A 26738-nucleotide genomic window follows, 5' to 3' on the forward strand; every position below is an offset into this window, starting at 1 on the left:
ACCAAAACTCAATGAAATTATCCTCCTACCCCTCTAATTAAAACTGGCCAGAAATAAAACCTATGAGCAATTTAGTAATTACAAGACACAAATTCTGCTGTTATTTTTTTTAAGAAAGCATCACCCACGTCAGTTTAACATCTCAAATTTATGCTAGTAATAATAATAACAATCAAATTAACCCATCAAAGAAACAAAGAGCGCCACCAATTCCTACAGCAATAATAATGTCACGTTCTAGCATTAACATCATCAAATAACTTGGTCTGGATGGAGCATAGGAAACCAAGTCCACTGATCGTTCAACCGTCCAACACAACAAACTAAACAAACCCCAACAATAAACACTTCACTACTGCAACACTCAAGACTAGTAGTCAGCTTCCTGCCGGCCTTGAGCGCCTGCAAATAGATACAGAACGACGAGTGTTAGGCAAAGCTCACCGGTAAAGAAATTCAGGTCGCACGAACCAAAAACAAGATGCTCGAACCAGTTCAGTCGGATAATATTTTGTTTCTTCAGAGAAGCTTAACTGACAGTTCAATGCGGCTGAAGATTCAAATGCCAAAGGATACACATGATGCACATAATACTTAATTTACAGGGTCTACATATCGTTGTGATAACCCGAGATCGAAAAAGCAGTCCCTCTTTTCTTCCCTGTATGTGATTCATCATCCTTTAAAGTACAAGAAATATATCATTACTAGCTGTATATAGGACAAAAGACAAGGCCAGGAAAGATCCTACATGGTACCTGCAGTTGCAAAAAGAGATGTAGGCAGTTCAAAACAAAACATTTTACTATAATTCCAATCCTGTATACTGGATTCAAGAAAATCCAACAAACCAGCAAATCTCTGAATTAATAAAATGGTTGATGAAATTGATGAAAACGATGTCATTGTCCTAAACCCAGGGAAATGCAATTGAACTATGGAAAGAACATTGTAAGGCATGGTGTAATGATGTAAATAGCTTTAGAGCTACATAAAGAATATCTCAGGTACATGAGGTTGTCGAAGGGAGTGGCAAAACAGGATTTGTGCAAGTCTAACAAAGGAATGAAGATGCAAAACCCTCAACCGTACGACTGAAGCATGTCTGATCCAAAATTGATCGTAAGGTACATGTTGTATACTTGACAACTCAATTGAATTCGGTGAGAAGAGATTACCTGTACAGCAACTTATGGCACCGCAGCCACCAGCAGTTCACAAAGTACAAGCTTCAACAGCTGATGCTCTCTGACATTGAACATCAATCCTATCAAGAAGTTTGGTAAAAGAAAGATCCAGTTGGTTGTGCCCTTCTTCAGTTTCATTGTACCCTTTGCTGCCACTGTCCTCGGTGCAACCAACATCATCAAAACAACCTTCAACAGGCTGGTTCATATAAATGATCTTACCAAACAGCTGAAACGAACTTCTGCCAACCTTTGTCTGCGACCGGTTTCCATCAAGTTCCTTGCCAAAGGATTGCACACTACTCTGGCTATCTGGTGACAATTCATCAGATTGTGAACTACCAATGTTCAACTCAGTACACACCCTCTTCAACTTTGGCCCCTCATTTTTGCCAATGGAATTGAAAGTGCACATCTGAGGAGTGTTTTCACTTAACAAGTGGGATAGATTAGATACACAGAATGTATCTTGCCTGGCTCCCTGCATGCCCGCAGGAAAATTGTTATAGTTCAACAAGGATGCACTAAAAGGCACCATTGCTGAATTAGCTGCTCCCGTCATAGGAAAAAAGAATTCTCCCTCTGCATTGGTCAACAGCCCATGACTCAGAGGAGCTCTGAATCTCTTTGTGGGGTAAAAGGTAGTATGAATTGAAGGTGCTGATCCAACAAATTCGACTTCCCACGGGCTCACCCTCTTAGTGTTCTGCAGAACTTCAGGTTCATCCCATGTAACCTATAATGTAAAGCTAATTAATTACTTGAATTGCTTATCAAGAAGTATGTAATTTAGCATCGGTCAATAATAGAGAGAAAAGAACAATAATTCAGAATGTAACCAATTGTAGAAAATTACAATATTTGTGCATGTACTTCCGCATCAAAAACTAATATTAATAATAATACCCCTCTCTCCCTGTCCCTCCGTGCCTGATCTAACAGGTTGCTCAATTTTGGTGTGACACAGAGAAATTGTGCCTTGCTAAACCGCAAACTAAAAGGACAAGAAAAGATCACACAACTTATGATAACTAGCCATAGGCAGGTACAACCCTCGCTAAGTAGGGATTCAAACCAGGCAAACTTTTCGAAAGAAAATCCCACAACTCGACTCAGATTACTCTGACATTGTATTTCTTTTCTTACAGTAAGTTTGGCAACAACCAAAAGCTTATTTTAATTTTTCCCTTTTTTCTCTGCCGTAAGAGATGTATAAGTTAAGGAATTTTAACTTAATTGATATCAAATATTTGAACCAAAAAAAAAATAACTCTACCAGCAAGTCGGTGTCATACAATACAAATTAATTAATTACACGTCCACCTCTACGGAACTATCAACTGCTCTTTCTTGTCAACTTCTACTCCAAAAACTAAAACGCAACATAAATTGGCCTATCCTGTTATACACCATTTAAAAGAAGCAAAAATTCTCATCAATAAATGCCAGTAATTGAACAGGACTATAATTCAACAGAAATATCAGCCAAACATAGCCATGTTAGAATGTCGCCATGGTTGCATCTTCGGGGATAAACTAAAACAAAACAAAAACTGTCTACTTAGCGTAAAGGCCATCCAATCAGGTCAAAACCAAATCAAATATTGAATGGTTCTTCAAAATTATGTGCATATCTGCTTCCTGATGCATTTCAACAAATATAAACTACCACGATATGTTCCCAGTTCCCTAATTCAAAGAGGAGCCTGGCCCTTGCTCGTCCCTAGTAACCAATCGAGTTTCTTTGCCCCTCTCCCGCTTTTTGATTAGGGCGAGTCACTCAGGTCCCTCTTTTATGAAAATCCCAGGGTTTATGCGTTTTTCGGAAACGAATTGGCTCCAGTAAAACATATGAGTTTCTTAATTTTGCATCAATTAGAAGATAATAACAGCTGAAATAAACTTGAATCAAGTAAGACTAAAACCTCAAGAACCAATACCTGAAGCATGCGCCAGGGTGAGCCCTGCCAAGGCCCATTTTCCGGCACCGAGGTCGTTGACAAAGTGCCCTGAAACCAAGTCATCCGGGACGAGTCCTCCGTCTCCATGGCCAACTTCACTCTCATCCCAGCTGTCCAAAACACCTTCAAGGCCTTCTCCACCACCTCAGCCTTCACCACGAAGTCCGACCACCCCGCTTTTGGATAATACACCACCTCAAACGGCCTCCCCTCCGCCGCCATTTCCGCCACTTCGGCCACCGCCTCCGCTGACATTACCTTCCTTCCAGAACAGTCCTGATCCTCTGTATTCGGCCTCGTCGAGTACGTCACTCCGCCTCCTATCTGAGAGCTCAACCTAGCGCAGTCGGAGCTGGCAGTGGACCTAACGGCGCGGCGGACGCCGATGAACATCTCGCCTCTCCCGTTCCTCATGAAAACGACAGAGTCGCCAGCGACGAGCATCTTGTGGTTGACGAACTTGCTCCAGCCGGTGGTAAGCAAGTGCCGTCTCGGAGTCCCCCTGTATATGTGCCGGAATTCCCAAACGACACCGTGGAGGTCGGTGACGGAAAGCATCTGGACCGGCGGGTCGGCCTGGTAGTTAAGCGGAGGGAATATAGAGTCGGCACAGAACCTTGGAACAGAGAATCCACCCCCATTGTTAGCATCCGAAGGCGTCAGTATCTTCGAGAACGAAACGACTTTGTCGTCCTGTCGTTCCGAGTCCCCGCCATCATCGGCGTCGAACTCCTCGCCGTTCGGCTGCTCGAGGTTGGGGAACTCCTGGGGAATAGGTACGAGAAGTAGCTTGGCGAAGACCTCGTCGGTGGTAGGGACGGCGAGGAAGTGGAGGGCGGAGATCCGGCAGAGAATGAGAGGCTTGGAGAGGAGGAGAGGGGATAGGAGGGCGGCGGAGGAGGAGGAGGATTGCTCAAGGTGTCCCTGGGGGAAGTAGTAAACCCTAGAGTGGAGGGAGGGGATTTGGACGGAGTTTCCGGCGCAGGCCTTCCAGATTTTGGGGTCGATCGAACGGCGGTGAGAGTGCGAGTGAGGCTGATGGGGCGGAGGCATATTGGATTTTTGGAGCTACGGATGAGAGAGAGAGGGAGTGTGTCTGATTTGGTGGTCGTTGCCTCAGAGTGCGTGACAGGAGAGAGAGAGAGAGAGAGAGAGAGAGAGAGAGAGAGAGAGAGCGAGCGAGAGAGAGAGAGAGCGAGCGAGGACAGAGGGGGGGGGGGGGGGGGGGGAGCTTGTGTCGGAGAACGGGCACGCCACCAAAACCCAAGCGCAGTGGAATAATGATGGCGATATTAAAATTTTGAACTTATAGAAAAGGTTATTATTTTTAACTAAAATTTAAAAGACAATAATTTAATTTAAAAGATCAAATAATAATTTAACATTAGCTTATTTTTAGCTAACTCTTGTAACTAAATTTTTAATTTTACTTTGTTCTCTATAATTCAAAAGTTATTTTACTCTATAAAACTCAAAGTTTACTTCACTTTATCCTTTGGAACTCGATTTTGATTTTATTTTGCCCCTGAAACTTGAAAGTCATCTCTATGAACTCAAAATTTTCTCCACATCGACTTAGATTTGTTAATTTCTTACATGAGTATTTCATTTTTTTTTATTTATACATTTCTTCAATTTCTTTTAAACTTAATATTTTCTGATTGTTAAATATTAACGCATAATAGAGATTTATAATCCAATTTGTTGCACATGTGACATAATCTTATTGGATGTTAGGTTTCACGTATGTTTTAGGAGAAAATCTATAAGTTTGAGTGAGAAAAACAAGTCCACAAGTTAAAATGAAAAGAATTTTAAGTTTTAATGAATAAAGTAATGATTTTTTATTTACAATAAACAAAGTAAGAATAAAATAAAATTCCACGAAGCATACCTAAAATCTATATATATAAAGTGAGAAGGATTAAAAGGTGAAACATTCAAAATACCAAAAATTGTCCTTCAAGAATTCTTAAAATTACAATTGAACCATAAGAATTTAAAGTAATTCACCACATTTTAATTTTGAATGAATTTTAAATTTAAAACTTTAATTAAAAAAAAACTCCCATGTTAGTGGGCGGTTTCATGGTTTTGCTTCATTTTTTTTTATGAATAATTTTTTAATAAAAATATAAAATAGTTATTTAAAAAAAATTAAAAGACATAACCTAATATAAAAAGATCAATTGCCACACGCGTATGCGTGTGGCAAGAGGCTAGTAAGCCTTTAATTTTCAAGTTGATAATTGAAGAATCTCCTCGTTTTAGGGTGGTTAATTTTATTATTTTTCCCTTTTACATTTTTAATATAAAAAAATTACAATTAATTAGAAGAAAAAAAAACTGCCAATTGCTGGTCCTGACGATATTACAGTGTTGCCCAGCCCACCAAAACGTAACCGCCCCCTGTTTGTTACATATTTTTTACCACGTAGTCTCTCACTCTCCTCAGTGTTTGTTACGTGTTTTTTACCATTGGCCAATGAGATAATTTTGTGAATTTACAGTCCCAACAATGGTAAAGTTTGTTCTTAATTAGGTTACAGGGATTAATACCCGACTCCGAGTTATACGTTAATAAAGGAATATCCGAATATGCCTTAAATTTGTCCATCTGTTTTCGTTATGAATGAACGGCTTCTATTTTCTGCTTTTTTTTTTTTTTTTTTTTTTTTTTTGTTAATTGTATTTCGGGAAAGTTTGGGATAAATGAAAAATAAAATGAAAAATAAAATAAAGGATAATTGTATTTCCATATGTTGGATTACCCATTCAAAACATTCCAAGTAGGTGCCTTGCACAACTCTAGTTTAATGGGATAATTTCCCATACACTATTTTTGTGTGTTGAAAGTTATTAGTTTGTTTCCGCTCAGTTCTACGGTCTGGTGGTATTCCTCTCTACTTGTAAGTGAGCGGTCTTAGGTTCGAATTTCGTAAATGGCGAATTCGATACCAAAATAGATTGTCCATTATGTGGTTTAACCGAACTCCCCCCTTCCCCTTAGTGTAAAATATGTTGTTGTACTAAAAACAAAAAAATTATTAGTTTGCTGTTACTAACTGCTGAGATTAATTTGCTTGAAATGGTTCAAACTAATTATGGAATGAGAGGTTCAATGAGAATGAATGCAACTAAAATATAATATGTTGGGATATGATGTGAAAAATAGATTACCACAAGTGAGATTTCAACATTGTAGTGACATTGTTAGTAGATATGTTGGTTCTATATTGGATATTGTATGTCAAATGACAATAGATATTATGGCATCGATGGATTCCAAGTTTAGTGGCACTTCACATAAAATTAAGAAAATGAGAAATTAGGTTCACATCCTTCTTTTTGTTACTTCATTGATTAAAATCCTATTCATTTTCAATTTTTGATCAAGGTCCTTGGGTATTAATAACATCATTAATTATTTGAATAATAAAATATTTTTATTTTTAAAATATATTCCTTTAGTGTTAAAAATTTTACAATTAGTATTGGGGTTGGCTTTATATGTATGGGTATGCTATCTACACACCTTGTTTTATTTCTCACACACTTTTTGATAATTTTTGTCCATTGATCTTTTTCAATTCATCTGATCCAACGGATAAAAATTAGAAAAATATGTGAGAAGTAAAATATGATATGTGATATCACATCCCTATATGTATAGACGATAAGAGGAGGAGTTGGTGTTAAAGTGGCAGCGATGGCACGGACCGGATTTTAATGCGTAGCTGTTGTTGTGTGGAGACAAGGACTCTCACCGTCATCATTCATCAATTACTCCCTCAGTTTTAATTAATCATTACTTCTTTTGCCATTTAAAACGTTTTCAGTTTTCTACTTTTATGAACTAACTTTCTGTTGTAATAATTTAGCATGGCAATGGCAAGCAGATAAGTTCTTTTGTTTTTAAACGAAGTTATCTACATTAAAGAATGAGAGAGTAAGTTAAGCTTCATAATGAACTATCAATAATGTAGTTTAAATTTATGTTTGACAAGAATCAAATTTAAGATTTTTTACTTACAAGTGAAAAGGACTGGACCGTAATACTAATTGGCCGCAATCAGATATTAGGGTTTTGAATTCCAGTTTTCCACCTTTTTGTAATGATAAAGCATAAAAATACTTCTTCAATACTAATATTTGGAACTTTTATTTACAGTAAATTAAAAATGTTTGAAATTAAGTGAGGATAGAGATTGTGTTTTATTTACTTAACATTTTATTCAAATTTCAAGTTTATTCAAAATAATCAGTATGCTTTATTTTTGTTTTTATTATATTTTTCAATATCATTTTCATGAAGAAGGAGTTATTTAATATTAAAATTTTAATGTTGTGACTGTTAGACTGTTAGTATGAGGCTTTGTTATTTAAGTTTTATTCCCTAAAAAAAGATATCAAAGTTTTTATCAAATTTGTTTTTTATGAAGAGTTAGAGGTCACATATGGTTGAAAGAGTAGGCGAAGAACAAACGGAGTATAAAACTACAAATAATATTTTATTAATTGAAAATTAAGAAACACTACGAATTGTCAAGTAGGCTACAAAACCCGAGAGAATACATTTTAACTAACTGACTTCCAACTACGGTATAAACCATCCTATTCGTAGGAGAAAATGAAAGCAAATCCTAACTTAACGAACAAGACAAAAAAACTTAACAAACAAGGAATTCAAATCTTTATCCCACAAGAAAAATAGTAAAAATAACAATAATATTAAAACTAATTTCCCAACATTTTTATATATACAACAATATTCTAATGTGAGATGAGGACAATTTAAGCTATGTCATACAATAAATTAACTATAATAATTAAAAATCAAATTCATTATTAAAGTAAATTAAACTTAAAATCTCACACCAAAAAATACCTAAATAAAAAGACAAAAGACAAAATGCCATATGAAACGAAGACCTAGCCTACAATGTGGACACAATTTTTTATTTCTTGGTACTAAAGAAAAAAAAAATCGTATTAAAATAGCAACACGAAACCTGAATTTTGTCTTAGCTAATATATTAATTGCTAAGCTTGATGTGATTATTTATTAATTTTGTGAGTTAGGAAACGCGTGTGACGTATTATCGTGACATGAGTGGCAATTTGACAATTTGTTGTATTTGTTTTGTCATCTACAGTCAATGACGTAGACATAACTCGTGTAATTGTTGGTATCTTGCACTTTTGGACAAAAATTTTGACCCTGACACAAGAAAAATAAAACATTCCAAAAAAGAAGAAGGAAGAAAGCACATTTATTAAACTTTGTTTTGAATACTTGGCGTTAACTTAACTTTTTATTAGTCATCTAGTACTACGATTTAGTGATATTTTTTTTTATTTATAAGTGAAAGGTCTTAAGTTCGGCTTTAGCAAAAAGCAAATTTGAACCACATTATTGCTAGTTCATTATGAGGTTAAGGTCACTATCTTAATTTTAATATAGATAATATCGTTTGTTAAAAAAAAATAAAAAATCTTAACTTTTTCCGTAACTTTATGGAACCACTGGATCGAAGAAGATAATGGATTAAGCTTTGTCTTCTTGTTAACAAGGACTCGAGAGTTTGGTAATATTAAAATTTGTGTAAAGATGACTTTGACAATAAGAACTTGTGACGAATGTTAAGAGCTCGTGGATGGTACTTGCTCTTGTAAAGTTGGATTGTAAGAGAAGGGTGACATCGGATCAATGATTGCTCTGTTATCCTGTTTTAAAGTTTTTGTTAAGAATGAATCTCGCATTAATGGTAGAAAATATTTTACATGTGTTTATAAGTAGATTGAAATACTCTTTAAATTTCAATTAGTAGACCTCAATTTTAGGGATGACAATTCTAATCGTTAAACATGATAATAATGGACAACCGCCCAAATGGGAAAAAACTGTGAATATTACTCGATTATGGTTTTGAAAATGGTTATAGAGGTCCCCGATTCTTACCCCTATCTGAATTCGACCCAAACAATATATAATATAATAGTATTATATAAATATATATATATATATATATATATATATATATATGTGTGTGTGTGTGTGTATCCATTATTCACCAAACGCATTACCTTGAGAATACAAAAGTTGTATTGTTTGAGTTGCATTTTGTAGGAAAGTTCAAGAATCATTAAGAATTTAATAGGGCTTATGAGAGATATCAAAGATCAGCCAACATCATTAATGTTTTAAATTCAATGCTTTAGTTTTAATATTCTACAAGGTTCTTTCATTGAATTATTTTATACATCAAATGTTCAAGATGAAATTAATATCTATTAAATTATACTGTGTTAACTGAACGAATATATTTTTTGTATTGACAAAGATGGATATAACCGTTAACTGATAAGGATTTTGTTACTCGGTAGGGATGGTTATGGATAATCCCGGATGGTTAATTTGTAGTTATGAATATAGTTAATTTTCCTGGTTATGAAGATAAATGTATCATTTCCGTCCCAAGCTGAATCGTTGTCATTCCTACTTAATTTTGAGGCGATTCTTACTCATCTATAGAGGTCACGAGTGATAGTTGTTCCTACAAAATTACATTATTAATGTGGACTAATTAGTTGTTGGGTTGTGTTTAACTTTCTAATATGATCTTACATCGTTTTAAATAAAGCGTCCTACTCGACAAAAAAAAAAATCTTGGAAATTAATTCTCGTACTCATTCTCATTTTATGCGCACTCCCGTTTATTTTCTTTCCAAAATTATTCAGGACCCGTATATATTATCGACAGACGGGTGGGGCCAATTTGTGACACGCACGCGCTACAAGAAGCGTTCAATATATTTCTAAATGAAGAATTGAATGACATACTCCAATTTATGTTCTATTTCAAAGTAGATGATTAATTGCATAGAGACATGGCCAATCATTCTTCTTTTCAACTACGACACAAATTTGACCGAAAAATAACACCGACATAAATTAGAAGTGACATCCACTTTTCCATTCGAATCCATTGAATCTAGTGCGCTATCAAATCCAAACTAATCCTGGAGGTTTAAGATACTAGTCAGATTCCACAATTGTATATGTTTATCGTACATCGTTATATCGTACGGTTAGAAAGCATTTTAAATTTTTTTTATTTAAAATTAAGCATAAGTAATATCATCGTACGATTAAAAATCATTTTAAATTTTTTTATTTAAAATTAAGCATAAGTAATATCGAACGACAACTAACCGCACAATATAAGAACGAACACAATTGATTGAACATAAATAGTGTCTGTTCATCGAATATTGTATGGTAAAAAATTATTTAAAATTTAAAATTAAATATAAATAATACCTAACGAAAACTGACCGTACAATACGATAAACAAACACGATTGATTGATCCTCTAGATCATCGCAAAGAGAATCCGAAGAGAATACTCATCCAACGAAAATTGACCGTACAATACGATGAACAAACATGATTGATTGATCCTCTAGATCATCGAAAAGAGAATCCGAAGAGAATACTCATCCAACGAAAACTGACCGTACAATACGATGAACAAACACGATTGATTGATCCTCTAGATCATCGCAAAGAGAATCCGAAGAGAATACTCATCCAATCCTAAACACGAAACAAAGCCCAGATGAAAGCACGAATTACCATGTGTGCTTTGTAAGTGTCAATACAACATTTCTCTAAACACGATCTCTTCGCATATCGTCGTATCATTGACAGCAGCAGTGTGTACGTCGTTCGAAACCGATTAAAACAATGAATTCATAACCAAAAAGGCCAACAAGACAAGACATAATTAAGGCAAATGCATAAGAAAACCAATGTCACTGAACACAATAATAGTTGGTAAAACAGACACCACCACCAAATGACTCGCACTCGAAACCGACAAAACCAAAGACAACAACAGCGGGGAGACCAGAGGGTGACACCAAAGGCCCCAACAGCTCATTATTTCAACACACTCGAAGCATAAGCAAACAAAGAAAAAACAGGACGACAAGTAAATCAACGACAGAGAAATACCCATCACTCTTCCTCCGTTTCAGACTCGGCGCTCTGGAGCCACCCGATGAACGGCTTGGCATTCTTCCAAATCGGGGAGCTCTTGCTCTTCCCAGCTACGCCCCGTTGGTACCACTTCATAATGTATTCCTCCTCCAGAATGTCAACATCGTACAACAGTTTTAGAACCAGAGCCACTTCCTTTGCAGCATCAGGGTTTGCCTTCCCACTGAAAGACTCGATAGCTTGCAATAGAACTGTCTGAGATCCCTCCTTCTGGGTTGCTGCAGCCAGGTAGTTTTTCTTCTTAGAAACCTCCTTAGAGAACCCCTTTCCCACACCTTCAAAGAGAGCCTCGAGTAGGGCATCCATAACTTCTTGGGGTGTGCCAGAAAGAGTGCCCAAAAAGGATTTAAGCTGAGCTGCAGACATCCCCTTTTGCAAGGATTGTTTGATCTCATTAACAAGTCTTTCGTGGGTATAACAATCAGCTCCGTTCTGATGGCTCTTTGTCTCAGGCTTCTTCACTTCACGATCAGGAGACTGCTTTGGTGACTTTTTCTCTTCAATGGTAGAAAGCATCACCATATCAGCAGTAACAGCACTCAACTGCTCCTGGATTCGCTTCTTAGCAGCCTCCACGGAAGTGTCCGTCTGCCACTGGACATCATCGTCCCCATCCTCCTCAGCAGCTTGGTCGTTCTCATCTCCCTGGCTGTGAGCCGGGGAGCGATCCTCATCGGAACCATTGCTTTTCTTCTTGCTTGATGCTCTTGAACCCGAAGTTCCCTTCTTCTTTGCTGCCTCCTTCTTAAGCTTCTTTTGCTCCTCGTCAGCGGCCTCCCCTTCTTTAAGTTGTTCTTTGTCGGCCCTCCTCAAGCCTTTCTTTCCTTTAGCCGCCTTCTTCTGCTCTGGAGGATTCTTAAGGATAAAAGTTGTGAGCTTGTCCCTCATATCAACATCAGACACAAACCCACATGCAGCACATTTCAGATTTAGCATCTGCGTCTTGGTTATAATAATTTCGGTTTCTGGGTTTCCGCAACCATAGCACTGCACATATTTCTTGATGAAGTTCTCAAGAAGTCCAGCAAGCTTAGCAGTGTCATGAGCACCATTCACATGGGAAGTTCCAGTCTTCTCATCAAATTTTGATTGGGCTCCAAGCTCACAGCCAAAATACTTTGTAGTGTAGGAAGCAGGTCTAGCCAAGGCCTTTGCAATATCGACCATGTTAACCACATTAGTCTTGATGCCATTTCCTCTGCCTTCAATCTTAGTGATCATCCTTGGCATCTTATACCTGTAGAAGGCATCATCACGGTTTGAAGCACCAATGTTTTGTAGAGCCATGGTGTGAGAGATATGATAGATTATATCAGAAGGGTGTTGCCTCTTGAAACCAGAAATCCTCCTTTACCACACGGTTGCATAAATTGGCAACCAAGAAATGTGTGTGATTCCCCTCTGACAAACCAAGATGTTTGCATTCAACTTCAATGGAAGCAGCTCTGCTCTTTTTTCTAGATGTAGGACTATATTCACCGAGTAATCCAATTGACGACAAAAAGAGAGTGGCCCGTTCAGACATAAAATAAGTTCTAGACGTCACACACTCCACTTTAGCGAATTGCAGATACAGCAGACTGAACTGCCAATTTCCTACAAACAAATAATATAGCTGTTTAGAACTAGTTTAGAGTAAGATAAAAATATGAAATAAAGAAAACAGATCAAAACAAAATTATTCATAATTCAACTCATCCTTTTCTCCTAACAACAGCAGGACAAACAAAAATACCAGACCTAACAAAAGAATCATTCACCCAGCCAAGTTCCTTGGAACAATTCCAAAACAGTCCCTATGAGCCTAGCAATGCACCACATCCCAGGGAAAAGCCAACTTAATTCCCCCCTTCATGTCCAGCAATTATTAACTTCCTAGCCCCGAAAAAATAAGCGCAGTGATTATATTGCTACGAGCTAACCAGATTTGAAAGTAAAACGACATGTTTATGTACAACCTAATGCTAGTACAACATCATCACAATCCAAAAAGGCCGAGCAAATTTCTAATTCCAAATAATCAAGCAAATTTGTGATCCCAAAAACATGAACAAGGTTTACAATACAAACACGAATTTAAACATATTAATTTTTTGTAACTAAGCACTTCAAAAAACATAAATGGCAAGTAATTGTGCATCGATAGGCACAATTTTGGCAGCATATATAAACAAAAAATACGACTTTCCCTGTCAAGAGAATCAAACATATTATAAGAACCTACATAATATACTAAACATATACATATACATACATACATATATATATATATATATATCGTAGCGATTCCTGTGAGCTTGAAATTTCAGGTATGGGTCAATGATAGATAAACATACCACAAAGTGAAAGAAAAATCCAAATCCAACCAACACGGAATAAATCAATCATAAATCCTATCCAGATTAAACAAATTAATACAAAAACAAACCCTAGAATCCAGAGAACAGTACCGATTCCAAATACAACACACAAATCGATCCGGAAACGTAAAAACTTCAGCTCGGATCGAGCAACACAAACTCTCACGCAATCAAAAACAATAATCACAGATAAACTAGTTCACGAAATCGAAAATCGAAAATCAAAGAGCACAGAGATTATCGTGAGAGATTATACCTTGGGTGGGAAACGAAGAGAGAGAGAGAGAGAGAGATGAAAGAACCCTAGAGAGAGAAAGGCAGGGTGGGGGGCGATGCCTTGGCGTCTGATGCGTGAGGGGAATGGAGAAAGCAGAGGGAATTTATATGCGGCGTGCGGGTGCGAGAAAGTACCGAGTAGGGCAAACTCACCGCCTTTAATTTATTATTTTTGTAAATTATTATTTCTTGTTATTATTAATTTCTCGCTACCAACCAATTGGTGCCAACAAGGATAATGCATTGTGTACAACTCACACGCTCTCTCTCACGGTAACTAATCGCAAAGATTAGCACCTCATCTGGCCGGAGTAAGATTTTTTTACCTCTTTTTTTCTTTCTCCTTTCCTCTTTTCTTATTTGAACGATCACGGTTAAATCATGTCAACATCTTATATTAATTTTTTTAAACAAGAGAAAGACAAAATAAGAGAATTTGAGAAAAGAAGATAGAAGGAGATGAAAAGAGAAGGAGAAATAATTCTAATCCTATCTGACCATCAACGGGTCAAAATTTGAGAACGATCAACTCAAGGAACAATGATTGCGTAACCAGAATTTCCACGAAAATGAGGAAATGGAAACGAAAATATCAATTTAATTAATTTTATTTTACTTATCGTTTCTAATAAAATTATTATCGTGACAGCAAAGTTTGAAATACAAAACATATATGTTTTGTCGTAATTGATAGCCATAATTTTTGTCACAAACGATATTTTTTAACGGGAAGGCCGATTATTTGAATCGAAGACACAATGGTTTGAATAGTTTTATTTGGTTTAATTTTCTCATACTTTTCTTTTTCTTCTGCATGAAAGAGTTTGTACCTCGTTCACCCTTGCACCTCAAGTTCCGTGTCCACTTGTATAAGAGAAATAATTATCTATAAAAACTTACCTGTGGGCTATACTTCAACTCCATGAAATCACTTTTATGGATAATTACTAAAAGAAAAATATTTGAGTACTATGTAATTTGAAAATACAGGTAAATAAATCAGTAATAGTCGGAAAGAGTTATTAGTGGCACTTCAAAATAGTCATTTGCACTACCACCTACCGTCAGAAGTACGGAAAGAGGTAGTGTGTATAATTATTTTAGAGCGGTAATAACAACTCTCAAAGTAATAGAGGCTAATGAGCAACCTATTTTCGCTCCTAACAACAAAACAAGTGCAAAGGGAGAGGAGCCACAGACCATTGTTAGAGTCAATTTGTGAGTCTCTGACCATACCGAACTTGTTCAACACTGAAACACCCAATCGAATGGAACACGTTTGATTAATAAGTTCGGTCCACTCAAACTTTTATTACAAAAACAAAAATTTCTATCTAATGCATGAATGCATACTCCAACTTACAAAAAGTACGAAGACCATGAGAGAGAGAGAGAGAGAGAGAGAGAGAGAGAGAGAGAGAGTTGAAAACTCATTCTCCGGATTGCCTTTGCCCCAAAACTGAAATGTCTTCGTATCGTTTCTGCATTTCAAAAGAATCTCAACTTCGTATCAGTTTGAACTCAAAACGCAATGAATTAAAATTAAATGCACCATTTAAGGAAGTTATTAACACTAAAAAATGATCAATGTGAGGTCCTTCTCAATTGCGTAGTGCATAATGAGTATTTTTGAGTTTTCGTAACAATTACTTTCATTTTATTTTTTACAAAACATAGATAAAACGCACGTAAAAAGATTATTAGAAAGGACATGAAAAATACACAAATGGCGGGTCATATCATTTGGCATCCAAAATTCAGGATTTCATTTTATTGTCTACTTAACTGCTCATCCCTCAAAGCTGTGAAAGAACTGAACCAAAAGGGAAAATGGAAACTGTTAACGCTCAAATATGATTCATATGTGCCATGATGATGGGTTAACATAAAATTTATCAAACAAATGCACCGCAACAAGAGAAGTAAATGACAAATGGATCCAAGAGAATGTACCGACGGCAGTGTTCTGCGTCTCTTATTGCTGCATAAGTCCATCTCAACCAGAGGATGTTTTCTTCTGTTGGAAATTGACAGCCCAAATCGGAACACCCACACCAATGCTGAAAGCGGTGAGCACTCCAAGGCTCACCTGCAACTTCTGGTTTTTCATCTGGTCCAAGTTATACATGTGTTTGGCATGCATGTAGGCTGGTTCATCGTGGCCGTGTCCACCCATTCTTTTCACTCCAGTTGAGTGGAACCCTCTATTCCCTGGAAAAAAGCACAAAAGCCACTATATCTACTTAGTACATACAACAAAAAAGATCCAGCACTCAAACTCAAACGAATCAACACCTCAGCTAAGTTATAAACTTAGAAGACATCCCGTCTTTCTCCACTATGGATGGATTGCTGAATGAGTTACAGGACGATGCTTCAGTGGCACTGTGTAAAATTACTCAATACTTATTTCCAAAGGCAGATGCACGAAAACACCAGAAAACAGCAATGACAATGGCGGTCTCAAAGGGGTGGTTATTTTAAGTTTTGTTTAGAAGCTCGCATTTTAGAATGTAAAGCATGTAAAGATTCATATGCCTTTACACTTCAAACCACCCAACACAAGGTGGCACCATTGTTTTTACCAATAGGTCTCTTGGTGCAGACATAAAAATAGAACTAGGAGCTTCTTCTTAAGAGGATCAACACCATATTGGGCCCATATCAACACCATCTTGACATCCATACTGACATCCCATATCAACATGATATCAATAATCTGGATAACATATTGACGACTTATCAAGTATCCCGCTCCCATTTAAAAGTTTCTCCTATTGCCCCTCCCATTTAAAAGTAAAAACTGCAGAAAGCTTTGGTTCACATGTGTCATGCCAAAAAGTGAGCCAGTGCTTAGGAAACTATACTCCAGCAAAATGGAAGGGGTTGGTACAGTAGTCCTTGGTGGCAAAAATAAATATTTGGGCAGTTCCCTGAATTTAAACATGAGAGAACATGTAAAACCTTGAGGCTGCCCCATAATCACTATTGGCTGGGTGAAATTGAGCCCTTGCACACAATTTCTCAAGAAAGAACCCATTTGGAACAGCCAAAAGTAATTTTCAGAAACTCCTAACCAATGTGGTATAGAGATATGTATAAGACCTCTCTTTCAAGTAAGAAGAGAAAATGGGATTACCTTCTTGCAATCAAGAAGAGAGAGGAATTACTTTTGAGGTTTCTCTATGCCTGCATGGGAACACGAGCGCCATCAGAGGAAGCTCACCCGGTTCTCTAAAAGGCAATGAAGGAAACATACACAAAGAGAAGCATGAAGGAGGGGAAAGCTCTACAACTAGAAGCAACATGGGTGAAAAGTGGATATGTGCTAGTTTTATCATTATTTCCAACGGATCTGGAGAGGATCAAAGAGATTACAACTTATGTTTTTATCCGTAACAATCCATCTGTGATGGAGAAAACCTGAATGCCATGATTTACACCTATCAGGCTATTGCAACATTTTTCATAAGCCCCGACAGGGGAAAAAAGTAAATAACATAGCAATCCAGACAATTTTCCTAATTTGCATCAAGTTTGAAACCACCGAGCTTAAACCGTTCAATTTTAAGCTCATTAGCCACTCAAAAATTACCTCCAGGACTCGGTGTAATTCATCTAAACATATTATCGGTCTATCACATTGTGCATACACCTGAATATTACATAATATGCAGTGGCATAAAACAAAATAAGCAACAAATGGCATCAAAATAACCTGATTTCGATAGCGAAGCTTCGGAAGCCCTCAACAACTTTGCGCAAGTCCGCATCCCTCCGTTCATGCTCATGATTCTAAGAAAGAACAAGCTCTTGCCTCTTACCACCTTAACCACCAAACAAAACTCGTTCGAATTACCAAAAAAAAAATTAAAAAACAAAAATTCAACAAACAGATTTCCGAATTAATTAGTCAAATTCTTAAGAACAGAAGATAATCTAATCAGATTTAGTTCATAACAAACAATAAACAACCACGGATCTACAAGAATTTCCAACAAAAATATATAAAATCTGATCCAGAAATGCAATTTTCGAGATCCGAACAAGCGTACTCTCACGCGATGAAAAACAACAATTAATTTTAACGGAAAATTAGCGATTTAATAATTCGATAAGAAAGATAGAAGAATCAAAACGGAAGAAGGACACAGAATAATGTGAAAGAGATAGGAGGTGAAATGTTTACCTGGTAGAAATGGCGAAACCCTACACTTTTCAGCGGCTGTGCGTCGAGAGTATTCCAGAATACTCTGGGTTGGAGGAGGAGATGAGTTTAGGAAACCCCTCAAGGGCTTAAGCCCTCTAATAATTTGGGTTGGGCCTGGAATTGGCGAAGTTAGAGCGAGGTTGCAAAAGCAGTAATTGTTTGTACACCCAGAATTAATCTTCGGACACCCGAGTTGAAAACTTTAAATATGAATAATTATTTTCTTTAGTCAAATGACCAGTGAAAGTAAGCAGTCGTGTTGCATCTTCCGATCTTTTTCTGCCACATGATACTACGCTTTAGTTATTTAAGTGAGACATCTTAGATCTAGTGGTCTCTCACCTCTCTTTATTTAGATAATATTATTTGTTACAAAAAAAAAAAAAAAAAATTAACAAAAAAAGTTCGGTACTATTCACTTTAAGGAAAAACCACATTTTTACATTAAAAAATCAATTATGGTACTATTTATTTTACCCTTTATTTTATCCTTATTGTTAAAACTCAAAATTTTCAAACTTTTTTCATTAGTTTTTCTAAAAAAAAAAATCAAAAAGTCCCAAACTTAATACAGTTTTTTTTTAATAAAATTTAATTCAGAAATTAAAAACAAAAAGAAAAAAATTGAAAAGAGAGAAAGCATGAATTGGAGGTGACGGCGATTTGATATTGATTTGTTGAGCAGTTCAATTTTTTGGCTAAACCAATTGCTTGAAGAACAATACTGCACTTGGCAATTGTCGGAGAACTGAAGAAACCAGCCGCAAAATCGATTCCGATAGAATGGAAATCAAGTGGCGGAGAGAGAAGAAGAGAGAGGCGGTGTCGAACAAATTAAAGTGGCAGCAGTTAATATAGTGGTTCAAGGCGGAGGTCACCGGTGATTTGGTGAACCAGCCATGGCGGATCGTGATTCGTGGATGCGGTCCTTCACCATATTTTCGTATTGTTTTATCAACCAAAGACAGAGGGGTTTGATTAGTGAAAATTACAGTATAATTCGTGATTGAAGGACTTAAAACAAATTTTTGTTTATCTGGAAAAGGCGTTCTCTTAACATCTTTTTGTTTATACTAGCCGACCTCACACAAATTGAAGGACTTAAAACAAATGTGGTTAGCTTACCTTTGCTTGCTAAGTTTCTATATTTGGCTTTCTCCTTTTCTTTCTTCTTCCTAATTAAAAATTTGTGGAATGTATTTAGAACGGTTTGATGAGTTGTTTGATATTATTCAGGACGCTTTTTTGGATAGTGGATATAATTAAGCCCAGATCCTTGTCATGTTTCATTTTCATGAATAAATAAGTCTCTCATAACGTCGAAGTTACTCAAGAAAAGAAAACTAAAGTGTTTTGTTTTAGCTCATAGTACTAGCCCGCCTCACAAAAATTAAGGGTCCGAATATCTCTGCCCTTCTCTTAAACTGTTTAAATTTCTAGATCTATCGGTTTCAGACTGTGAGATTCGGAAGGGATATGAATTCAACATTAATACCTAGCAGTGGTTTAGCAAATAGACTTTTTGGATAAATTTACATGTTCAACACCTTTATCTATTTAGCCTTAGGTGTCGTTACAAAAGCTTCGTCATTTTGTGATATCATTTTCATACATCCATTGGTAACTTATTACCACATATATACTTGGATGGGGGAAGTTTACCTGATTCCTATATTCTGGTAGAGTTTGCTAGAAGTGCCTAATAAGCTATTAGCTATTATCCTAACGTGGCATGGTCATGTTTTTAGCTATCTATGGCAATTTTTATAGAAGCTATCTTGCCGAGGTTAGAGGGTTTGATGTGAGGAAAAGGAGTTAGAGGGTTTGATGTGAGGAAAAGGAAGGAAGGAAGGAAGTTTAGGATTAGATGGTTTGATGTGTGGAGATTGTTAGTGGACTTGTTTGCTATCGATTGAGGTGCATGGTTTATGAATTGTGTTCAAAACTTGTTATTTTTTGATAAATGAAAAGAATTATCAGGGGGTTTTCTCTATTTACTATTCTCTATCTATTTTTATGTCAAGCATGATAGCTTTAGTGTTGCACTATTCTAAGGGATAAATGAAAACAAGGGGACATTAGGGCAGAAAGGTCATTATGGGTCAGGTGGTGAGTTATATTTGATGAAGAATATAGTGAACACGTAAGGGATAATGCAATATGGAATTATGTGCTATATGATTTTGTATAAGTACTCTATCAACTAGCATATTACATATTGTACTCACTAGGCGACGATGGTTGTTACTCACCCTTCATTCTACAGATGAGTTATTTGACAAGACAGAGACTAGACGAGCTGATTTTGTGTTAGATGAGAGATTTAAGAGTTTTATTTCATTTTTTTGTAATGTTTTTTTTTATTATATATACAAGAAGGATTTTATTTTTCACTGTTGTTTGAGTATTTTTTTTTAAAAAAAAAAAATTGTTATTAGCACTCCAAAAATCTTAATTTATACTCCTCATAAGTGTATTTTTCTTTTTAATTATGGAAAGTTTGAAGTGCCAGCAACAATTTTATTTTTTATTTTCCATTTTATTTGTGCACCGAATCCAAGTTTTTTTTTTTTTTCACTAACCCCCAATTTGGGGCCTGACACCTAGTCTATAAGTTAATGAACATGTTTATTAATGCATTTCCCAATTTCTTTGGACTTAAATTTAATTTTCATAAATGTCAAACTTTTAGCCTAACAAACGTTGATGTTGGGTCATCCACTCATCTTTCGTCAAGTGTAAAATAATGGAAAAGATGAGTTTGGGTTGCCATGCTTATAGGTGTGACCTTTGAATGGAATAAACAAGTAGACTAACCTCAAAGAAACTTCCTATTTTAGTCAAACCTAGAAAGTTTGATTGTCCAAATTAAATAGAATTAAGTCGTAATTGGATGTTAAACTGACTAATTGTGATAGTTTTAATCAATTGATTAAAAGGAAGTGTTTGTACAAGCTTGGATCTAACCTTAGATACCACCTTGAATTGTAAGTCGCTAGGATACCATCCACACACCTAACTCTGAAAAAATGGAAGTTTTTCTCCAAATTTTCTTTTTCTTTTCTATACAAGTAATATTAGCTAGAGAGAATCGAACACAAACTTTGAGTGCAGAAGTGAATGCTCATAAATAAAATAATTGGGTTACTATACTACGTTGGTTGTGACATGCAAGTAAAGAGGAAGACAAGAGAGATGAGAAAGACTCGTTGTTTTCCATTGCACCCAATGAGCTATACCATTATACCAAAGAATGATTACATAGAATGGCTTCACCATCACCATGACTTCTTGATTGAATAATACAATGTCACATGTAAGTTTCCCTTCACATGATATTGCATTGTTGAATTAAAACGCTTCGTGACGATGAATTAGTTCTAGATAAGTTGCTCATCCGCATCCAGAGACCAACAACGTGTATTTTTGTTTAACAAAGATAAAAGAAATCCTACAATCACAATGATAACATAGGTATCGTTTGGTACGCAAACGGGATGGAATGAAACAAAAGTTTTGGGTTATGCTTGGTACACACATGAACGGTTGTTCCGTTCTACATTTGGTAAGCGCATGACGGAATGGAACCAAAAGATTAAATGATTAACTTATCCTATTTCGTTTGTTGTTTGGTACAATATTTATGTGTGAGACGAGACAAGACTTTTTTGTTTTTTTAAACGTTCTTAGATATTGTTGTCAATTGTTTTTTCTGTTTCACAAGGCTTTGTGGAGTCTAGTTCAGTTTGATTATGATAAAGGCAGCATATAGCTTAAACCTTGAAGGATTTGGTTTTGAATCTTTGCATTATAGTGTAAGTTCTTGCTGAAAGTGTTATGAGGCCGTTTTGCGAGTCTTTGACCAAATCGACGGACCCAAAACCATTCTCCACCTCCCCAACCGCAACCTCTTCCCCGGACCCGAAACCCTCATCCCTTTCCGCCAGCTTGAGCTTTGTCTTCAACCAAATTGACGCCATAGAGAAAGAACGCTCCGCGAAGGATCAGACCCTCCAGAAAATCAGAGCTTGGCACGAATCGAAAAAATCCCAATTGACCCGGAATTAGGCTTGGGAGTTGCCAATCACAGTGGAATTGATGCTAATTTGGTTGATTCTGTATCTGTTTCGGTCGGGTCGGAGAGGCTGGAAAAGTCAGTGGCGGCTAAGCAGGAGGTGAAGGTGGTGCACCAGTGACCGAAGTGGATTGAACTGATGGAGGGGATGAGGATGAGGAGGAAGGCTACGGGAAAAGAAAGGCAGCTGCAGCAGAGAAAATGAAAAAAAGAAGATAGAATTTTAGGGTTTGTTTTATAATTTGGATGGTGTAAATATTGAAAAAGATAAGGGCCGTTTTTGTCTTAAAATTTTATAATATTGAAGCCAAAAGAGTTCTTAATCAAGAAAAATGTTGAGGAGACTAAAAGTGAAACTCTTTATGAACTCTCTTTCATATCATATTTGTAGCATAATATTTTATAGTGTTGGCATGAGAATTGACGTTAAACTATAAGGTGACAAAGAATCAATGGAGAGTTTTTTTTTTGTGTTCGGAACACAAGTAGTACACTACGTGTTATTATATAAGTGATAGAAGTTTTATTTTTTAAGTTATTAATTTTTTAACAAAAATATCTTACCACTTGTATAATGTGACATGTGATGTACCACTCCGTGTTTCAAAAACATTAAAAAAACTCTCTATTTTAAGAAATCTCTTTAACATTTCTGATTAACTAGGGCGGGCACATGCTTCATAGTTCATACTCATGAATTTCGGCCTAATAAAAAAGCGAATTGTTTCATTCTTCAAAATTTGTGGTGGAAAGCACTCGAAATGTTCTGTCGGGAAGGTTAAAAAATGTTCACTAGTAAGTGTGCCCTGCTCGATGCATTTCCCTTCGACCTCATTTGGAATTATTATCTCATGTACAAACATGATTGTTAATATCTGAGTTATTATTTTTTCAATATAAACGATATTTTATATTAATTAACACTAAAAAAGAAAGAGGATGTTTAATCATTTTGTTTGAAGAGTAATATTATTTTTAAGAGTACTTTAGCAAAGTTTGTTGGTTTAAAAATAGGGAGTCTAAAACTTTATAATAACTAGTTTCTCTGTACCAGCTGTTGCATGAGAGGAAGACTTTTTTCTAATCATGCGCGCTACTAGCGAATTACAATTTTTTTAATGCATGTACGTCAATGAATTTTGTGTTTGTTTATTTGCTAGATATATGTGCCTCATGAATCACTTGTTGCTTTACAGACAGGTTCGGCCCAGACGTAGTGCAGGTAGGGCGACCGTTTGGGATCCAAAAGAATTGGGGCCACCAAAATTATTAGGATGATATATTTATATATGTTTTTATAAGAGTATAAATTTATAAAATTTGGTTTAGTGACAAAGAAATTTAAGTAGAATGGGTGGTTTTGTTGTTTAAAATTAATGAGCAGGTCTTAGGTTCAAAATACCATGTGTGCTTCATTCCAATTTTTACAAATTTCTTTTCATAACAGTATAAATTTATAAATTTTGGCTAAATTAATTAGAAGCAATGATTTTTATTGTTTAAAATTAACGAGGTCCTAAGTTCGAAATGCTATGTGCATGTTTATTTTTTTTCAATTTTTACAAATTTTTGTTTGGTTGTTAATTGATTTACTAGCTAATAGCTATGTGTGTTGCTATTTTTAAATATCTGTTCGAATTCAAATCTAATCTTCAACAAAGAGTAATGCGTAGACTAAATTTTTAGACCAAATTTGCAAATAATGTTATGTGTCATCAAAAGGTTTAATTTAGTGTTCATTCATTACTTATACATATTGTCACATCTTGGCCCAGGCCCCAACCACATCCCGGGTTCGACTCCACCGTAGCACGATATTGTCCGCTTTGGGCCCCAACCACACCCTCACGGTTTTGTTTCTGGGAACTCACATGAGAACTTTCCAGTGGGTCACCCATCATGGGATTGCTCTCGTGCGAACTCGCTTAACTTCGGAGTTCAGCCAGTGAGCTCCCAAAATGCCACATACTAGGTAGATATGGGAATATACATATAAGGCTTACAGAATCCACTCCCCTTGGCGATGTGGGATGTTACAATTAACTCCCCCTTAGGGGCCCGACATCCTCGTCGGCACACTCGGCCAGGGATTGGCTCCTGGAATGATGGGCTACAAAGCCCAAGTAGTGGCATTGACCATCGTATTGCTGATTTGCCTGAAAATTGAAAATAGTGGCCGTACACGGCTTTAACGCATCTAATTTCCTGGCTTTGCCCCGCCACATATGGCAGTCAACGTTTTATTTTACGAACTTACAAATCCCATGATGGGTGACCTACTGGGAAGTTTTCATGTGAGTTCCTAGAAACAAAACCGTAAGGGCGTGGTCGAGGCCTAAAGCGGACAATATCGTGCTACGGTGGAGTCAAGATTGAGATGTGGTGGGGGCCCCGGGTCGGGATGTGACACATATCCTTAAGGACTCGAAAACATTATTATTTTTTAGTCTTATATTGACGAGGTTAGTAAATAAGAAAATATATCTCACGATTTATACAAAAACATTTTAAAAGTTTAGATAGAAAACAAAACTCATAATCTATCTACTTGTAAGCCCGAAGGTTTTTGGTTTCCTTCTCTCTATACAAAATAAATTAGTTATTCCATGTTTCTAAATTATTGAGTTTGAAGTGTTTCTAAATATAATTTTATCGATGTCTTACATGTGAAAACAAATAATTTTTTTTATATGAAGTGAGGGCACATTTTTTGGTGTTGTCCCGAGCCTAAAAAAAATCTCTGGACCGGTCCTGTTTATAGACGTACAAGTTTTTTATTTGTTTAGAAAAAATCAAACTACAAATAAATCCAAACTTCGTCTTCTTATTGGATTTGAATCCTGAACTGACTTTAAATAGGCTCACAAATAAATTTATATAACGTAGTTGAGGATTATACAACCTTTCATGAAAATAAAATCACTTGAGTCCAATATAGAATTTTATATATATACAAAAACACTAAGAGCAATCCACTCGTTTTAAAAGGGCAAAGGCAAGATAAAGGCAAAGACAATGAAATTGCCCTTCATTGCCCTTACTATTCACTTTGAACAATAATTGTCTTTGTGCTAGTGCACCAGTTTGAGAAGAGGAAGGGCAAGACAATTACCATTCACAAACATATTTTTGTAATGTTTTATGCTTTGTAAGTGTTTACTTAATAAGGTTTATTCTTTGAAAACAAACTCCCATATTTAATCTGATAATTTAGTTTTAAACAAAGCAGAGCATAACATTGCAACACAAGCATAGTAAATTGAAAATAAAAGTAAACAAAGAAGATGGTTGAACTTTGTAAGTTTGTTAAGCAAGCTAAAACATTTGTATTTTTTTTTTTTATAATTTTTGGTTTTTCAGATATTTTTTTTTTTTACCTTCAAATTAATCTAGGCCGTTGATTTACTAATATTTAAAAAAAAAATCCAGAAGCACCAGATTGTGCCACATAGAGCAGCCTTTAATTTTCAATTCTTTTTTAACATTGGAAATCCAACAGTCGGTCCAGATGAAAGGACCATTGGATTTCCAATGGTCTACAAAGGCAAGGCAATCGTCTGTAGAGCGCTCATCTGTGCACGTGGGTGGGCCTCACTACTGCAATTGGGCAGCTACAATGGCACAAGCCAAGACAATTCTTGCAAGGGCAACTTAAAGAGCACAAACCCTTGGCCAATTGCCTCTATTTTCTTCATCGATAGACCACATTTTTTAGTGCCAATTGGACCAATGGTGTAGATGTTCTAATTGTAGACAATTTTTCACGACGATGTACAAAGTGCCTCAAACCTTGTTAAAGAAGAAGAAAAAAAAAGAGTGCCTCTAATTGGATAACCAAGCTTGTATAGCAATTTGCATTTGTTTCAAACAAGTTAGATAAATCAAAAGGAAACTACAAACAGAATATGTATTGATTTGATTATCGGTTCAAGTTCAAAAGACAAAACAAAGAACACTTTTAATCATCCAAACAACCATTAATCTAAACAATTAAAAGTAATAACATCAAAGCATATCATCTAACCTTTCGACATATTCGCAAAAAATAGTTTTTACAAGAAAATAAATACTTGGGGGTTTTTTTTTGTCAATTTTTTTTTTAAATCTTATGGGAGAAGGGTAATTTGGGTAATATGAAAGTTTCACTCTTTTTGCCTTCTCCTTATATTTATATATATATATATATATATATATATATATATATAGATATATAATATTGTTGCAGTCATATTTAGAATAAAAATGTGATTATGTAAATCCTAGTGTATCAAGGGATATCTTGGAATATTCCCTAAGTTAGATATTATCCTATTAGAGTAAGGATTTAACATATCCTACTACTATAAATAAAGGCACAATGGGGTGATACAACACACATCTCACAATTAAATCTCTCTCTTTTCTCTCTTATTGCCTCCGGCCTCCCCCTATCTATTTCCTTAGAATAGTTCAGTAAATTAAGCCTACAACACGTTATCAGCACGTTCTTGCTAGAAGCTAAGGAACTGAAAGATCGTAAGAGGAGACTTTCTTCTACAAAATTCAAATGCTTTTATTTGTAATACACACACACACACACACACACACTCACACAAATATATATA

General features: G+C 36.0%; 3 protein-coding genes across 7 annotated transcripts; all 3 read right to left on the reverse strand.

Moving 5' to 3' along the window:
- Positions 1-78: 78 nt before the first annotated feature.
- On the reverse strand, positions 79-4427 carry LOC137718111 (auxin response factor 17). 2 transcript variants are annotated; one of them, XM_068457617.2, is made up of 3 exons: positions 3128-4427; positions 1179-1923; positions 79-402 (listed from the first exon to the last, which is right to left on the reverse strand). In XM_068457617.2, the coding sequence occupies exons 1-2, from the start codon at positions 4199-4201 to the stop codon at positions 1216-1218; spliced, it is 1782 nt and encodes a 593-aa protein (XP_068313718.2). In that variant the 5' UTR covers positions 4202-4427; the 3' UTR covers positions 79-402; positions 1179-1215. The 2 variants fall into 2 exon arrangements, with proteins under 2 accessions (XP_068313718.2, XP_088554693.1); XM_088698567.1 differs by having other exon boundaries at positions 130-758.
- A 6508-nt stretch (positions 4428-10935) lies between these two features.
- On the reverse strand, positions 10936-13987 carry LOC137717483 (putative eukaryotic translation initiation factor 5-1). Its single transcript, XM_068456865.2, has 2 exons — positions 13830-13987; positions 10936-12809 (listed from the first exon to the last, which is right to left on the reverse strand). Exon 2 carries the CDS (start codon positions 12498-12500, stop codon positions 11172-11174), a length of 1329 nt encoding a protein of 442 aa, XP_068312966.1. The 5' UTR covers positions 12501-12809; positions 13830-13987; the 3' UTR covers positions 10936-11171.
- Positions 13988-15113: 1126 nt separating this feature from the next.
- LOC137717576 (TonB-dependent heme receptor A) lies at positions 15114-18195 on the reverse strand. Of its 4 annotated transcripts, none has more exons than XM_068456986.2 (4): positions 18039-18195; positions 17568-17676; positions 15807-16060; positions 15114-15330 (listed from the first exon to the last, which is right to left on the reverse strand). In XM_068456986.2, exons 2-3 carry the CDS (start codon positions 17638-17640, stop codon positions 15846-15848), a joined length of 288 nt encoding a protein of 95 aa, XP_068313087.2. In that variant the 5' UTR covers positions 17641-17676; positions 18039-18195; the 3' UTR covers positions 15114-15330; positions 15807-15845. The 4 variants fall into 4 exon arrangements, with proteins under 4 accessions (XP_068313087.2, XP_068313086.2, XP_088554551.1 ...); XM_068456985.2 differs by having other exon boundaries at positions 15803-16060; XM_088698425.1 differs by lacking the exon at positions 15114-15330 and adding an exon at positions 15530-15662.
- Between the last annotated feature and the right edge of the window lie 8543 nt (positions 18196-26738).

Source organism: Pyrus communis, chromosome 8 (assembly GCF_041283825.1).
Source record: "Pyrus communis isolate YQ-2024b chromosome 8, ASM4128382v1, whole genome shotgun sequence".
In the NCBI taxonomy this organism is placed as follows: Eukaryota; Viridiplantae; Streptophyta; class Magnoliopsida; order Rosales; family Rosaceae; genus Pyrus; species Pyrus communis.